Consider the following 17,541-nt stretch of genomic DNA (forward strand, 5'->3'; position numbering starts at 1 on the left):
AAAGTATTTGTTCAAATAAGAACTGAAAAGTTACCTAATCTCAGGAGGAACACACACATCAAACTCCAACAAGCAGAGAAAACTCCCACTGATCCCATCATGAGGGTGCACCTTCTAAGTGCTCCCCTGAGGCCCTGCCTCCTCCCATCACATGAACGTTAGGTTCCAACATGGTGATGGTAGGGGTCACACACAGTGAGCTGATAGCACCTGAAGGATCGATGAGTTATTCCCTGCAGGTGGAAGGTCCTCCAATCCAGCTCCTCACCCTGAGCATCCTCATGGATCCAGTAGAAGCTTCTGGTCACTGCGTGCAAACACTGTACACATGACCTTCAGAACCAGCTGGTGACCTTGGGGAGATGACACCTTCCACCTGAGATCCTGAATAAAGCCTTGGTCTATTTTTATGATCATTTTATAGTTTGTGATTCTTCCCTCTTATTGTTCTTCTGATTTTCCACGTATTAGGAGCCCTTTCTCGGTAGAATGATCATGTGTCTCTTTTCTTATCTCAGTTTTCATACTTGTGTAGTAGAATTAATCATCACGCCAATCCTTTGATTATGCCTCGCTAGTTCCCTGATCTCCAATTCTCCCTCTTCTCCCCCTGTCCTACCCATGGGCAATCCAGCAGTAACCCACAAGTTCTCCATCCTTTGATACCCAGGGGACATTGAATCCATGCAATCCCCTCCTGGAACAGGACCCCACCCCCACCAATGACCCACAACATGCACCCTGAGCCACTGTCCTTCTTTGACTCCATCCAAGAATTTATGACTTGCTGAGAGGCCTGACCTGCTCTCTACAACAGGATGGTCAAGATGATAATAGTTTTATACACTTGTCGTGTGTGTCTGTGTGTGTGTCTGTGTGTGATCTCTAGATTCCACATTCATACCAGGTCCTAAGGGAATCATTCTGTCTCTCAGGCTGTTACAGAAATTGCAGTTCCGACCATATTTACTGAAAGTAACCACAACCAGAGATTTTTTTTTTGTGCTCAGATTCTTAAAGTCTCTGTAGTCCCATGTCCATTATGCACTTTATGTGCTTCTAGCAAGGTTGCACATTTGCTGGGAGTTTAAGTAAGGTACTGTGAATTCCACTACAATTCCTGAAAGAGTTCAGATGATGCACATGGTGTTATGTTTAATACATTGATATTTTGGGTCAGAAAGATGTAAATTCAAGTGATAGTCTTTTGGGCTCATTGAAATAGTTGTTTTCATCACTTTCTAAGATTGAGTCTGAATCGGTAAACACAGAATGCTGTGTCCAGAGAAACTCACCTTGGAGATGAAACCCCAGATCCTGACAAGAAACCTGCTCAGAACCTCCATCTGCACCTCCATCTGCACCTGCTCTTGGGCTTGAAAACAGAATTGGTGAGTAGTGGACGTCCCCTGGCAGTCTTGATCTTCTTCTACAGGGAGGTTTGTGTCTGGGCTCACACTGAGGTCCCCTCACTGTGTCCCTTGCACAGCAATACATGGCCGTGTTCTCAGCTCTCAGACTGTTCATCTGCAGATACAGAGTTTTCCTGGCGTTGTCTCTGGAGATGGTGAATCAGCCCTTTACAGCATCTGCATAGTACATGCTACTTCCATTACTGCTAATGGATATGACCCACTGTAGCCACTACCGGGGGACTGGCAGAGCCATTGCATGTTGTAGCTATGAAAGGTGAACGTAGAGGACTCACAGGAGAGTCTCAGGGACCTGCCAGGCTTCACCAGTTCTCCCACAGACTTCACCAGCTGCACCTCACCCTGGACACCTGCAGACACAAGACATCCTGGCAAGATATGGTCGCACATCGCCTGTTTCTCTCACTCATCTCCACTCACATACTCAATGTGTCTTGTTCTCCATATCTATCTATCATCTATATATCAATAAACTCTCTATATCATCTATCTATATCAATCTATCATCCATCCACTGTTCTCATCATTTTTTCCTTTCATCAGTACATATAATCATTTGATTTACATGTAAAGTATTATGTATACACTGTATTTTTATATTCAGAGATAGAATTTAGTGATTCCTCAGTTGTATAAACATCCACTGATTATCCCATTATGTGTCCTCCGTAATGCCATCACCCAGTTACCCATCCCCCTGCCTCACCAGCAAACTTCACTTTGTTTTCTAGTGTTAAGTATCTCTTATGTTTTGCCTCCCTCTGTGAATTCATCTTTTTTCCTTCCCTTCCTCTATGTTCATCTGTTTTGTTTCTGAAATTCCACACGAGTGACGTCATATGATTCTCTTCTCATGCTCAAACTTGATTTTTAGATTTCATGACAGAGACTGTGCTGCATCTCTTCAGTCTGGTTGTTCATCACATTGAATAGATGTGCTTCTGGTGTGAAACATGAACATTTACCTTTAGATGTTTGACTTTCTATACATCTTGGTGCACTTCAAAAATGGGTTTTAATATTTAGCATCTTCCCACCAAATGTTGGTTTGCACATAGGGCTGATGGACCCATGTGATACCCACATTGACATGATCAGTGAGAACCCAGAGAAGGAACATGTGAGTCAGCATCTGCCTGGGTTTCCTCAGCCCAGATCCAGACTCCTACAAGGTGACCTGGCACAGAAACCCTGTGGAGAAAGCCACCTCAGGATGGGGCAGGAATCTCCTACCCAGAGGGAGCCCCATACATGGGCACTCACAGGAAGGGATGTTCAGCAGCAGGGGTGAGGAGCACAGGATGCCCAGACTGGTAAAAGAAGTCATTGCCCTAAACCCAGTGCTTGCCTTCTCAACGCTGAGGAGGTGAATTTGAAGATATTTCAATCTTCATCAATGCTCTGTGTCATTTGGGCGTCACAGGGCCCTGCAAAATGGGGACGAGTATGTGGGGGAGAGATAGTAAACCTGTGTATAGGGGATCCATATCTGGATCCCATGAGTGCACTCCTTTTTTTTTTATTTCAGGAATGGAGCCTTTGGTACACAAAATCTTTTTATCAAACCTGATCCAGGGACCCTCACTCTGCGGCTCCTGCACTGGAGGATTTGAATCACCCACTAGGATCCCTCAGGTAGAATACATTCTCCCTTGGCTACAACTTCGCTACCACCACTATCTCTCAAATCCGCACCCCTTTTTTTCTACTCTTTTTTTCCTCTTTACTTTTGCCTTTTGTCTCTTCCTTTTTTCTCTTTTATTTTTTTTTCTTCTTCTTTGGGATTCTTGGACTTTAATTTTTTTACTACTTTGTTTTAAAATTTGTTTGTCATGGGCAGCCCCAGTGGCCCAGCAGTTTGACACCACCTTCCACCCAGGGCGTGATCCTGGAGACCTGGGATCGAGTTCCACATCCTGCTCCCTGCATGGAGCCTGCTTCTCCCTCTGCCTCTCTCTCTCTCTCTCTCTCTCTCTCTCTCTCATGAATAAATAAATAAAATCTTTAAAATAAAATAAAATTTAAAATTGTTTTTCACTGGGATCCCTGGGTGGCGCAGTGGTTTGGCGCCTGCCTTTGGCCCGGGGCGCGATCCTGGAGACCCGGGATCGAATCCCACGTCGGGCTCCTGGTGCATGGAGCCTGCTTCTCCCTCTGCCTGTGTCTCTGCCTCTCTCTCTCTCTCTCTCTCTGACTATCATGAATAAATAAATAAAATCTTTAAAAAAATTGTTTTTCACTTTAGTGGTCCTTTTATTTTATTTGGTTCTGATCTTTGTTTTCATTTTCTGGTCTCTGACCACGTAAGAATAATCTAGGATGAAATTTACTTAGGACCTTATTGATATTCTTGAGTCAGCCCATGCATACAGCCACTTTCCACAGAGCAAAGTGACTAGAAGTAAGTACTCACCACAAAGAAAGAATCAGAGACAGTACTTGCTGCCAAAGGGTTATAGAATTGGGATTACAATTCGGTGTCAAAAGCCAATTCAGAAGCACAATTATAAAGCTACTGGTGGCTCTGGAAACAGAAGCATAAAATATTCAAGAGATTTCATGACTGCAGAATTTAGATCTAATCAGGCCATAATTAAAAGTCAATTAAATGACATGCAATCCAAATGGGAGATCCTAACAATGAGGGTTAATGAGGTAGAAGAAAGAGTGAGTGACATAGAAGACAGTTGATGGCAAGGAGAGAAGCTGAGGAGAAATAAATTTAAAAAGACCACAAGGAAAGGTTAAAGGAAATAAATGATACTCTCAGCAGGAAAAATCTATGTATAATTGGAGTCCCAGTGGGCACCGAGAGGGCCAAAGGGCCAGAAAGCATATTTGAAAAAATCATAGCTGAGAACTTCCCTAATATAAGGAGGGAAAGTGACATTCAGGTCCAGAAGATAGAGAATCCCCCTGCCCCCCAAAAATCAATAAAAACCTTTCAACACCTTCACATGTAATAGTGAAACTTGCAAATTCCAAAGATAAAGAGAAAATCCTTAAAGCAGGGAGAGGCAAGAGATCCCCAACTTATAAGGCAAAATACCAGTGTATGTTTTCTGCTCATTTCTGTCTGGATCTTTTGTTTCATTGGTGTTGAGTTTAATAAGTTATTATAGGTCTTGGATACTAGCCCTTCATCTGATATGTCCAATGCAAATATCTTCTTCTTTCCCTAGATAGACTTTTGGTTTCTTTGGCTATTTCCTTTGCTGTGATGAAGGTTTTTATCTTGATGAAATCCTAATATTTCATTTTTCCTTTTGTTTCCCTTGCCTTTGGAGACACATCAAACAAGATTTTGCTGAGGCTGAAGTCAAACAAATTGCTCCCTTGGATCTACTCTAGTATTTTAGAGGTGTCGTGCTTCATATTAAGTGTGTCATCTACTTTGAGTTTTTGTGTGTGGTGTAAGAAAATGGCCCAGTTTCACTATTCTACATGTGACTGTCCTATTTTCCCAGCACTATTTTGTAAAGAGATAATCTTTTTTTCCATTGGGTATTATTTCCTGCTTTCTGTAAGACTAGTTGACCATGGAAGTGGTAGTTCATTTCTTGATTATATATTCTGACCTTTGATCCATAAGTCTGTATCTGTGTTAGTACCACACTGTCTTAAGGATCACAGTTTCTAATACAGCTTGACATCAGGCATCGTGATGTCTTCTGTTGTTTTTTCATTTTTTCTCCTCATCATCCATTTTCATCTTCAGGGTCTTTAATGGTGTCATAGATTTTTTTAAATAATAAATTTATTTTTTATTGGTGTTCAATTTGCCAACATACATAATAACACCTAGTGCTCATCCCATCAATTACCCCCCCTCAGTGCCTGTCACCCATTCACGCCCACCACCCTGCCCTCCTCCTCTTCCACCACCCCTAGTTCACTTCCCAGAGTTAGGAATCTTTATGTTCTGTCTGAAATTCTGATATTTCCCACACATTTCTTCTCCCTTCCCTTATATTCCCTTTCACTATTATTTATATTCCCCAAATGAATGAGAACGTATAATGTTTGTCCTTCTCCGATTGACTTTTTTCACTCAAAGTAATACCCTCCAGTTCCATCCACGTTGAAGCAAATGGTGGGTATTTGTCGTTTCTAATGGCTGAGTAATATTCCATTTTATACATAGACCACAGCTTCTTTATCCATTCATCTTTCGATGGATACCGAGGCTCCTTCCACAGTTTGGCTACTGTGGACATTGCTGCTATAAACATTGGGGTGCAGGTGTCCTGGAATTTCATTGCATCTGTATCTTTGGGGTAAATCCCCAACAGTGCAATTGCTGGGTCATAGGGCAGGTCTATTTTTAACTCTTTGAGGAACCTCCACACAGTTTTCCAGAGTGGCCGCACCAGGTAACATTCCCACCAACAGTGTAAGAGGGTTCCCTTTTCTCTGCATCCTCTCCAATATTTGTGTTTTCCTGCCTTGTTAATTTTCCCCATTCTCACTGGTGTGAGGTGGGATCTCATTGTGGTTTGGATTTGTATTTCCCTGATAGCAAGTAATGCAGAGCATTTTATCATGTGCATGTTGGCCATGTCTATGTCTTCCTCTGTGAGATTTCTCTTCATGTCTTTTGCCCATTTCATGATTGGATTGTTTGTTTCTTTGGTGTTGAGTTTAAGAAGTTCTTTATAGATTTTGGAAACTAGCCCTTTATCTGATATGTCATTTGCAAATATCTTCTCCCATTCTGTAGGTTGTCTTTTAGTTTTGTTGACTGTATCCTTTGCTGTGCAAAAGCTTTTTATCTTGATGAAGTCCCAATAGTTCAGTTTTGCTTTTGTTTCTTTTGCCTTCGTGGATGTATCTTGCAAGAAGTTACTGTGGCCGAGTTCAAAAAGGGTGTTGCCTGTGTTCTCCTCTAGGATTTTGATGGAATCTTGTCTCACATTTAGATCTTTCATCCATTTTGAGTTTATCTTTGTGTATGGCGAGAGTGGTGTAGTTTCATTCTTCTGCATGTGGATGTCCAATTTTCCCAGCACCATTTATTGAAGAGACTGTCTTTCTTCCAATGGATAGTATTTCCTGCTTTATCGAATATTAGTTGACCATAAAGTTCAGGGTCCACTTCTGGGTTCTCTATTCTGTTCCATTGATCTATGTGTCTGTTTTTGTGCCAGTACCACACTGTCTTGATGACCACAGCTTTGTAGTACAACCTGAAATATGGCATTGTGATATGGCCCCCAGATATGGTTTTCTTTTTTAAAATTCATTTGGCTATTCTTCATCTCTGATTATAGTCTTTGTTTTCAGTTTTAGTTCATATGATTTTAGTCTTGCTCCTCTTGATGTCCACTGACATGATAAATGGCTCTTTACTCCCTCACATTCACTCTGGATGTGTCTTCATATTGAAAATGAGTGTCTTCTATGATTTGTTCAAATATACGTTCTGTCCTCTATTTTCTCTCATGCACACCAATTATTCTAATTTTGTTTGTTTGTATGGCATTGCTGATTCTTGGGCTTCTCCTTATGGTCCATTATTTGTGTTTCTCTCTTTTCCTCAGCTTCCTTCCTTTCTATCAACTTGTCTTCAATGTCACTTAATCTCCCTTCTGACTCATTTATTCTAGCTGTTAGAGGATTCAGTTTAGACTTCATCTCAGAGCATTTTTCATTTCCACCTGAACTTGCTTAATTTCTACACTAAGTGATAACCTATGTGTTTTAGCTTTCTTGAATCCCAGCTAGAACCTAACTGCAGTCTCCCAGTCCACACTGGCCTAGATGCTCCTGGGGGCAGACACAGGTACATTGATCTGCAGGGCGCCCAATAGCAGGAGAGTATTATGCTGAGTGAAGTAAGTAAATCAGAGAAGGACAAACAATATATGGTTTCACTCATATGGGGAATATAAAAAATAGGGATAGGAATTGTAGGGGAAATGAGAGAAAGTGAGTGGAAAGTATCAGAGAGGGTTATAGAACCTGAGAGACTCCTAAATCTGGGAAATGAATGAGGAGGAGTGGAAGGGGAGTTGGGCAGGGGGATGGCCTGACTAGGTGTTGGGCACTAAGGGAGGGGCACTTGACAGGATGAACACTGTATGTTATACTTTGTGTTGGCAAAACAAATTCCAATAATAATATACAAAAAAACCCTCTCTATTGTTGCCTCTCTAATATGTGTAGTAGTGATGGAATTATTTTACCTTTTTTCTCTGCCTAATTCAATTTGCCAACATATATCTGTGCTTTTCGAATCACATGCAGTAACTGGACTATTGTCTTTGAGGAGGACACATAAAGTGATGAAATCTGAGAATTATACTATATATTGGCAAATTGGACTTAAACTCACATGTCCTTTGAAGCAATAAGATGTGGAGGATGTTGCAGAACAAAGACTCCTTTCTGGGGCCTTTCAGAAAGCTGCTTCACTAAGGACATCATCCACCTAAACCACAGAGAGGATCGTGCCCCCACAGACACTTCTGGAGCCAACATGATTTCACAGAAGCCTTGGAATTCCATAGAAAGTAGTGTGTTTCCACGGGCGATTACCTTTGGATACGTGTACTATGACGTAGATTTCTCTCCCCAAACGTGAGGAGTACCCTCCAACTCATTGAGAGCATGAATAGAATCAAGGCAGAGGAAGGCCTAAGTCTTCATTTTTATTACTGTCTCAATGCCTGACCAGAAAATAGGGAAATCTAAAAACATAGAAATCCACTAACTTGGGGATATACCTGGTCAAAGGCATCAAGTGGAATTTAGAAGGCTGGAATTTAGAACAATGTTTATAAAGATACAATTGGGATTGAACAGACATGGAAGACACTGAAGAATCACTTACTGTAGAGATAAAAGAAAAACAAACAAACAAAAAACAAACCAAAAAAACCCTTTTCTGCCCAAAAGTAAATTGTTATTACTTACATGCTGTCCTATATACAGGAAAAAAAGGAAAGATGAAAGAAAACACTGGGGATATAGAAGATAACATGGTGGATAACAATGACTGACAAGAAGAGGGGATAAAAGCTAATGATTCTAACGGTAGACTTAGGCAATTCAGTGGCTTATGAAAACAGTAATATTTTTATCATTGGAGTCCCACAAAATGAAGAGAGAGAAAATGTTCCAGGTTATTCGATCAAAATATAGCCAGAAAACTCCCTGATCAGGAAGGGCACAGACCTTAACATCCAAGAAGCACACGTACTCCCATGAAATTCAACAAATGTGATCATCTCCAAGGCACTTCAAAATCAAAGTCACAAAATATGCAGACAAGGAAGGAATCCTGAAAGCAGCAAGGAAACTGCTGTCCTGAACCTCACAGCCACCAGGATAGCAGCATCTGGATGGTGACGCTCAGACTCAGGTCCCACAGGGTCAGCACATCCCCCTCCTCTGCAAATGTTGATAAATCATCCTCCTTACATTAAAGTTCCACAATCTCCCAGCCCCCTGCTCCATATGTGAAGGTTCCATGTGTCCGCTGGGTCTTGTTCACAGAATCCTAGGATTGTCCACAGGTTCATCCTCTCTGCAGGAGGGAAAAAGTGCGAAATCCACCCTTCATCTCATGGACAGAAGTTATCAGGGACTTATCACACCTCATGGATGGAAGTTATCACCTCAGGGACAGAAGTTATCAGGGACATATCACAACAAATGCAGCAATAATTTCAGAGCATCATTGTTTGGGTTCACGTGTCACTAATGTCTTAGCCTGTGCCCCCTCCTGGAACATCATAGGGACAGGGGCAATAAACAACAGACACCCATTCCCACAGTTCTAGAGTCTGGGAAGTCTGAGGTCCAGATGCTGACAGATTTGGTGTCTGGAGAGCGCCCACATCCTAAGGCTTCCTTTCCCAGTCACCTTGCATGGGGTCAGGACTGGGTGTATATGGCTCTGATACCATCATGGGGCTGAAACTCCTGACATAAGTTCTCCCCTAAGACCCTACCTCTACTCCCATCACATGGGTGTTAGTTCTAGATCTGGAAGGTTGGTCACTCACTGTGAGCTGATATCAGCACCTAAGGTATCAATGAAATATTTCCTGCAGAGCAAAGGCTCCCCCAATCCAGTTTCTCTTCCTGAGGTTCTTCCTGGATCCAGTAGAATCTTCTGGTCTCTGATTGGACACAGTATACAGGTGTCTTTAAGAATCAGCTGATGACCAAAGGGAGAGGACTAATTCAACTTGAACGTCTGAGTGATTTACTAGTCTACCTCTATTACCATATCATAAGTTTGCTGCTTCTCTGTGATTCTTCCTAACTTTCAGGACATATATTTCGTACTTTGATTGGTGATTCCTCTAGAAGTTGGGGAACATGGATATATTTGTATATTATTCATTATTAGGGAGAGTCATAAATAAGTGTAAGCAGCTCTTTGCGCATGTAAACTTGCTGTTTTCCTACATAAACTAAATTTCTGAATCAGACACTGTATAGTTAAATAGAATTCCTGGCCAGAGATGCTCCCTGCAGGAAAATACTCTATGGAGAGGAATCCCAGACCCTGACAAGAAAACTTCCCTTCTGAAGCCTGACACCTCCCAATTCTTCCCAGATGATGCCTCAATGGACGTTCTTCCTTTCTGTCCATATAGAGATTGAAAATATCCCCCACCAAAAAGTAATACATTTTTTCTTGATGCAAGGTGTTTACCCTGTATCATTCCTTCAGTGTTGATGTTGCTTCAAACCGTCCTAGAGAGATTGGTGTGCACACAGAGCATTATCTTTGTCCCAACCCCCTGACTCATTGGTGTGAAGAAGTCAGGAGAAACCCTGTCCCTGTCACCTCCTCAGCCCTCCCCCACCGCTCATCTCACCAGGTTTTCTGACACTCCCAGAATGTGGGTTCTCACAATGTGCCCTACACAATAATACACTCCCTAGGTACATCTGACAGGTCACCCATACCCCAATTACCTCCCATGTGATAAACATCAGCTTGTACTCTGTAATGAAGGGGCTATTACTTGGTCTATGTATTGACTTTATTCCCCTTTGCCCATATTCTTTTTCTTTCTTAAATTCAATATATGACTGGTATCATACAACGATTGTCTTTCTTTGACTTACTCACTAATTATACTTGCTTCCTCCAACAATATAGCTCCAAATGGATTAGATTTCATTCCATGTATGAATAGTATCGATAGTTTGGCTAATGTACATAATGCTGCTCTAAAAATCCAGGTGCCTGTTTCCCTTTGATTTTATATTTTTGTATTCTTTTTTCTTTTATTTTTTGAGGATTTTATTTATTTATACAAGAGAAAGACACACACACACACAGAGGAAGAGACATATGCAGAGGGAGAAGCAGACTAAATGCAGGAAGCCCGATGTGGGAATCGTTCCCCAGATTCTGGGATTATGCCATGAGACAAAGGCAGACGCTCAACCACTGAGCCACCCAGATGTCCCAGAATACTTTTTGTTTCAATGATTTTATTTATTTATTCATGATAGACACAAAGATACAGTGACAGTGAGAAGCAGGCTCCTCCCAGGAGCCTGATATGAGAGTCAATCCCCAGATTGGTAACATGACCTCAGCTGAAGGCATGCGCTCAACTGCTGAGCCACCCAGGCATCCTAGTACTTTTGTATTCTTAGAGTAAATGCCCAGTAGTGCATTTGCTGGATCATAGGGTTGCTCAGCTGAAGGCATGTGCTCAACTGCTGAGCCACCCAGGCATCCTAGTACTTTTGTATTCTTAGAGTAAATGCCCAGTAGTGCATTTGCTGTATCATAGGGTTGGTCTACTATTACTTATTTGATGTCACACCATATGGTTTCCCAGAATGGCAGCACCCTTGCCCACCCATATCTCCTAACTTGAGAATTCAGCAGGGCCTCAGTTCTAGTGCACGTGGTATCAGGGCTCATTTAGCAAGCAGAGCAGAGCTCACACCATTAAAACTCACCACATCTTGGCCAAGGACCACACACTGCCCACCACAGGCAAGGAGAGCCTGTGTAGACACCTGGCTTGAAGGAAATAGCAGCCAAAAGAGGAGAGCACAGTGCATGCAGCACACACCACAGAGACTCTCTGAACCCAGACCCAGCATCCTATGTGAACTCTTTATCATAGAGCTGTTATTCTGGAGCAGGAACTATAACTGGCTTTTGTACAAACAAAGGAAGACAGAGACTTAGAGAAAATGCCAAGGTTAAGGAACTCAATTCCAATTTGATGCTCTGATCCACCTCAATTTTGGGTTTCTCAGGTTAGTCCTTTTGACCCTGCCAAATGAGACAGGACTACTATTCTGTCTCCAGATCTAGCAGTTTCTGTCCCCGAGGGGATCCTGTACATCAGGGAGACTGCCAGCTTCCCACTCCATCCAAAGTGCATCTACCTCAATGGCATCAAGACAGAGTTGTGATAATAATATTCCCACAATTCTTGTCCTTGTGGAGGATGACCGATATCCTGCACAAAGCCCGTGTCACATGTTGAGAGGTGCTTTCCTCTCTATGTCACTCATTAGTGAGGTTATGTGCATGGACCACATATGTCACCATTACTTACTGAAAAATAATATAATAATTGTACAATATATACTCAAATACAAATGAATCCACAGGACTGAGATAAGAGTTAGGAAGGAAATAAATTTAGGTGATTTTGACATAAAATTCCAGAATTCCCATTTGATCTTCAGCATATAAAGCAGAGAGAATTCTCCACACGGTGTTTGCTATAACAGCATTGGGAGGGAGGACTTAAGATGCTGGATCAGGGTCAATGAGCTTGTCTCCTTCCTGGAACATGACAGTTATCGAATCATTCTGATCACCCATGATATCACTCAGAGGCCTGAGAGAACAAAAACTGCAGAGAAACTGCAAAAACTCATAGAAAATTGACCACCTTTTGGATGTAGGAGGTGTGGACGTTGTCATCGGGAGATATAGCTGTGGTGATGATGACAGGAACGAGGCTGATCGAGAATATTCTCTATAGTATTATGAGCAGCAGACAGGATAATCTGAACTTTAGATGTCTGCTTCCATGGGGATGTGCTGGCTTAAAGGTACTCCGGTGGTAAAGAGGGAAGAATCCTAAGATACTAATGGTTCTCCAGATCCCCAGGGTTGTAGGAAGAACGTGTGGCATCAACGTGATGCACAACTACTAAGCACAGGGGCATGGACAATGGCTGATGACAGTAAGTCTAGGTGTGGGTCTCGTACTCTGTTTTTTCCTGACCTGGCAGTTCTACTGCGACCAGGTTGTAAGGAACAAATAAGAGGTGAGTGCCTGTTTTACTGTGTCTGTGTGATGTCACTGCATCAGACTGGGTGGATTAAACAACAAACACTCATTCTCAAAACTCTGGAGTCTAGTAGGTCTGAGGCTCAGGTGCAGGCAGATGCAGTGTCTGAAGAGCGCCCACATTCTAGCCCATCCTTTCCTGTCACCTCACATGGGGCAGAGGGCAGGGAGCTTTCCCAGTCCTGGTGTATAAGGGCCCTGATCCCATGATGAGGCTGCATCTCCTGACCTAAGTGCTCCCCTAAGGGCCAACTCCTTCTCCCATCAAAAGGGCAATAGGTTCCAACATGGGGATGGTAGAGGTCACATACAATGAGCTGATATCCACACATGAAGGGTCCATCAGTTATTCCCTGCTGGTGGAAGGTCCTCCTCCACTTTTGTTCTCTCATTTTTCATAATAGTTTAGTGGAATCTGTCATCTCACTCTATCTTTGAGTGTCATCTTCTAACTCCTGTGATCACCAGTACTCCATCTTCTCCTCCTGCCTCGCCCATGGGATATCCAGCAGGAGACTTTGAATTTCCTCCATTGAAGCAGGTTGCGCACTGACTCCACACAAGCCCCTCCTGGAGCAGGACCTCATCTCCACCACTGACCCACAAAACACACGCTGAGCCTCTGTCCTTCCCAAATCCAAGCACTTATGACTTGCTGAGAGGTCTGCCCTGCTCTCAACAGACCGGATGATGGTGAAAAATGTTTGCACTCTCCTGTCTGTGTGTGTGTGTTTGTGGGGCTGCTCAGACTACACATACTCACAAGGTACTTCTTTGTGTCCCTTGCTTTCCCAGGTTGATGTTAATATTGATTCTGTCAGTGCGGTTGAAGACTGAGGTCAAACCTGCAATCCTTCTTGTCTCCTTTTGATTTTTGAGCCCTATGTAGTGTCATGACGAGCATGTACTTTATGTTGTTTCTAAAATCCTTGCACATTGGAACCAACAAATACCCACACTTTACTTCAATGTGGATAGAACTGGAAGGTATTATGCTGAGTGAAATAAGTCAATCAGAGGAGGATAAACATTATACGGCCTCATTCATTTAGGGAATATAAAAAATAGAGAAGGGAATAAAGTAGAAACGGGAGAAATGAGTGGTAAATGTCATGTTAGGAGACAGAACATGAGACTCCTAACTCTGGGAAACGAACATGGGGTAGTGTAAGGGAGGTGGGTGGAGGGTTGGGGTCACTGGGTGACGGGCACTGAGGTGGGCACTTGACAGGATGAGCACTGGGTGTTATGCTATATGTTGGCTAATAAAACTCATAAAACAAATGTACAAAATAAAAGAAAATAAAATCTTTGCACACTGAGCTGAGTGGTTATTTCATGTACCATGTATACAGCTGTGAAGTTGTAAAGGAGAAGTTACACTACATGGAGATATGGATAATTAACTGGTATTTCGGAACAGTAGGAAGAACACTTAAGCAGTTCTGTCCTTACTCATGTAAGAATAGTTGTTGACTAAAACCAAAAAAGTTTCCAAATCAGAAACAGCTTAAGGATTAAGCAAAGAGTGAGACACTGTCATTTTTGGACGTTGGCATATTTCTTTCTATGACAAAAAAATATTGTAAGTTAGAGACTGAATACGTAAGGACAGAATCCTATGCCCAGTAGAGACTCCCGGGGGGAAAGTACTCCTTGGAGAGGAAGCCCAAACCCTGATGGGAAACCTGCCCACAATCTCCATCTGCACCTGTTCCTGGGCCTTCAAGACAGAAGTGTTGAGTAGTGTGCACCCCCTGGTGGTCTAGATCCCCTTCTACAGGGAGGTTTGTGTCTGGGCTCACACTGAGGTCGCCGCACTGTGTCCCTTGCACAGTAATACACGGTCATGTCCTCAGCTCTCAGGTTGTTCATCTGCAGATACAGCATGTTCTTGGCGTTGTCCCTGGAGATGGTGAATCGGCCCTTCACAGCGTCTGCATAGCTTGTGTTCCTTCCATCATTGCTAATTTGTGTGAGCCACTGCAGCCTCTTCCCTGGAGCCTGGCAGACACAGTCCATGTCGTTGCTACTGAAGGTGAATCCAGAGGACACACAGGAGAGTCTCAGGGTCCCCCCAGGCTTCACCAGGTCTCCCCCAGATTCCTCCAGCTGCACCTCACTCTGGACACCTGCAGACACAAGACATCCTGGTCAGGAAATGGTCCTACATCCCCTGTTTCTCTCACTCATGTCCACTCACAGACTCAGGGTCTCTGGTTCTCCATGAATTACCTTTTAAAAAAGCGACAAGGAAAACCCAGCCGAACACAGACTCCATGGTGAGGTGTCTGTCTTCTGTCTTGATCACTGAATGGATCACTGGGGATCCTGGGACTGGGGCTCCTTTCCCGCTGCAGCGTCAGGGCTGGGCTGGTATAATCAGTGGAAAGGAGGCCCTATTTGCATGTCCTCTGACTATATAACCAGCTCAGGCTTACATTCGAGTCTTTAAAAGTCAACACAAGTGTTGCACCACAATTCTCTAGCAATTTGTGTAGATGGCACTATGACTATATGAAGTTCTAATGTGTAAGCAGAGTTATCTTTGCATTTCAGGGTGCAGTTTCAAAAGGCTGTCATCAATGTAGGTCATTTTCCATAGAATATTTTATCTCTTTAGTAAATTTTAATCCTAAATATTTATTTTTGGTGCTAGTGCATAGCGGATTATTTTGTTAATTTTGTATAGGTAATTTGTTATTAGTTTGTAGAAACATATCTTTTTTATTGCTTTTTATATATCCTGATTTTTTCCTCAGATCATTCATTATTTCTTCCACTTTTTAAAAAGATTTTATTTATTTACTCATGAGAGACACAGAAAAAGAGAGGCAGAGATATAGGCAGAGGAGTAGCAGGCTCCATGCAGGGAGCCCGACCTGGGACTCAATCCCGGATCTCCAGGATCACACCATAGGCCTAAGGCAGGCACCATCCCCCTGAGCCACCCAGTGATCTCCTCTTCCCATTTTGATGTGAGGTTTTTACTCATTGACTCTATTAAGACATTGTCATAGGCAAACAAATTACTTTCTTTCCAGTTAAATTTTCATTTCTTTTATGTCGTTTTCTTGCCAGGTTTTCTTTTAGATCCTCCAATCTGGGGCAGAAATATTTTCCTCTAGTTTTTCGGATTCATTGTCTGGTCTAATCATGCAGTTGATATAAGGCTGACCTGGAGGAGACGATAGATTTCATTTTGCATGTGGAGGACCTACCTAATATAAGGTGAGAGTCAGCAACTCATACCAGGAAAGGGTGTGTCTTCATGTCTTCTGCTCATTTCTGATTGTAGATTTCACTTTGTGGTTTATTTTGATAATTTGTCGAATTTGGAAACCCTTAATCTAAAGGTAGACTTGCAAATATCTTCTCCCATTCCTTTTTTTTTTAATTTTTTTAATTTTTTATTTATTTATGATAGTCACAGAGAGAGAGAGAGAGAGGCAGAGACATAGGCAGAGGGAGAAGCAGGCTCCATGCACTGGGAGCCTGATGTGGGATTCGATCCCGGGTCTCCAGGATCGCGCCCCGGGCCAAAGGCAAGCGCCAAACCACTGCGCCACCCAGGGATCCCTCCCATTCGTTTTTTGGAAGATTTTATTTATTTATTCATGAGGGACAGAGATGCAGAGACAAAGGCAGAGGGAGAAGTGGATTCCCCACAGGGAGCCTGATGCTGGTCTCAATCCCAGGGCCCTGGGCTCATTCCCTGAGCCAAAGACAGACACTCAAGATCCACAGGCATCCCTAACTTCTCCCCTTCGTTAGGTTGCCTTTTAATTATGTTGAGTATTTCCATAGCTGTACGACAGCTCCTCCCTTGGTGTAGTCCACAGAGTTCAATTTTGCTTTTGTTTTCCTTTTCTTGGAGATTTGAGTCCCAAGAACCTGTTGTGGGCAAAGTCACAAAATCTCCTTGATTTTGATAGTTTCCTGCCTCACATTTAGTTCTTTCATCTACTCTGAGTTTATGTTTATGTGGAGTGTAAGAATGTGGTCAGGTTCATTCTTCTACTTGAGCTGTCCAATATTACCAACACCATTTTTTGAGATTGTCCTTTTTCCAGTCAATAAAGTTTTGTACTTTGACAAGGATAAGTTGACCACAGAGCTGTGTGTCCATTTTTGGGTTCTCTGTTCTATTCTATTGATCATGTGCGTGTCTTACTACCACTATTATACTATCTTGATGACCACAACTTTGAAATCTGCAATTGTGATGCCTTCTGCTGTTTTTTCACATTCTTTTGCCGAGTCAGAATCCTTTGTTTGCTTACAAATTTTAGGATCCTTTGCTCCATTTCCTAGAAAAATGTTGGTGGTGTTTTGATAGGGTTTGTGTTGAATGTGTAGATTGCTATTGGTAGCATAGACATTATTTATTCTTTGAATCCATGAGAATAGAATGTTTTTTGTATATTTGTGTCTTTTTAATGTCTTTCATACGTAGTTTAGAAATTTTAGACTACACATCCTTTTTGTCTTTGGTTAGGATTATTCCTCATTATCTGATATTTTGATGCAATTATAAATGGGATTCATTGTCCCTGTTTTCTCTTTCTTCTTTTTCATTTGTAGGATATAGGAATGCAACTGACTTCCTTGTATTGATTTTGTATGCTCAGGTTTTGCTGAATTCCTGTATCAGGTCTGGCAATTTTTCAATAGTCTTTGGGGTTGGTCCTTAAAATATCTTGTCGTCTCTGAAGAGTGAAAGTTTGATTTTTCATTGCTAATTTGGATGACTTTAACTTCCTTTCTAATTGTTCAGGCTCGGACTTCTGGCACTATGTTGAATAACAGTG

The 17,541-nt window shown here is 42.3% G+C and overlaps 2 gene segments (V, D, J or C); both read right to left on the minus strand.

Moving 5' to 3' along the window:
• Positions 1-1,580: 1,580 nt before the first annotated feature.
• LOC140599255 (immunoglobulin heavy variable 3-74-like) lies at positions 1,581-15,011 on the minus strand. The segment is given in 3 exon segments: positions 1,581-1,783; positions 14,536-14,862; positions 14,966-15,011. Coding segments are annotated over 3 exon segments (576 nt in total).
• Positions 15,012-17,397: 2,386 nt separating this feature from the next.
• The window catches only part of LOC140599256 (immunoglobulin heavy variable 3-74-like), a 571,793-nt gene continuing 571,649 nt past the window's right edge, over positions 17,398-17,541 (minus strand). The window contains 1 exon segment of the V gene segment in view: positions 17,398-17,523. Within this exon segment, the coding sequence occupies positions 17,398-17,523 (126 nt within the window).

The sequence above is a fragment of the Vulpes vulpes genome, chromosome 6 (genome assembly GCF_048418805.1).
Source record: "Vulpes vulpes isolate BD-2025 chromosome 6, VulVul3, whole genome shotgun sequence".
Taxonomy (NCBI): domain Eukaryota; kingdom Metazoa; phylum Chordata; class Mammalia; order Carnivora; family Canidae; genus Vulpes; species Vulpes vulpes.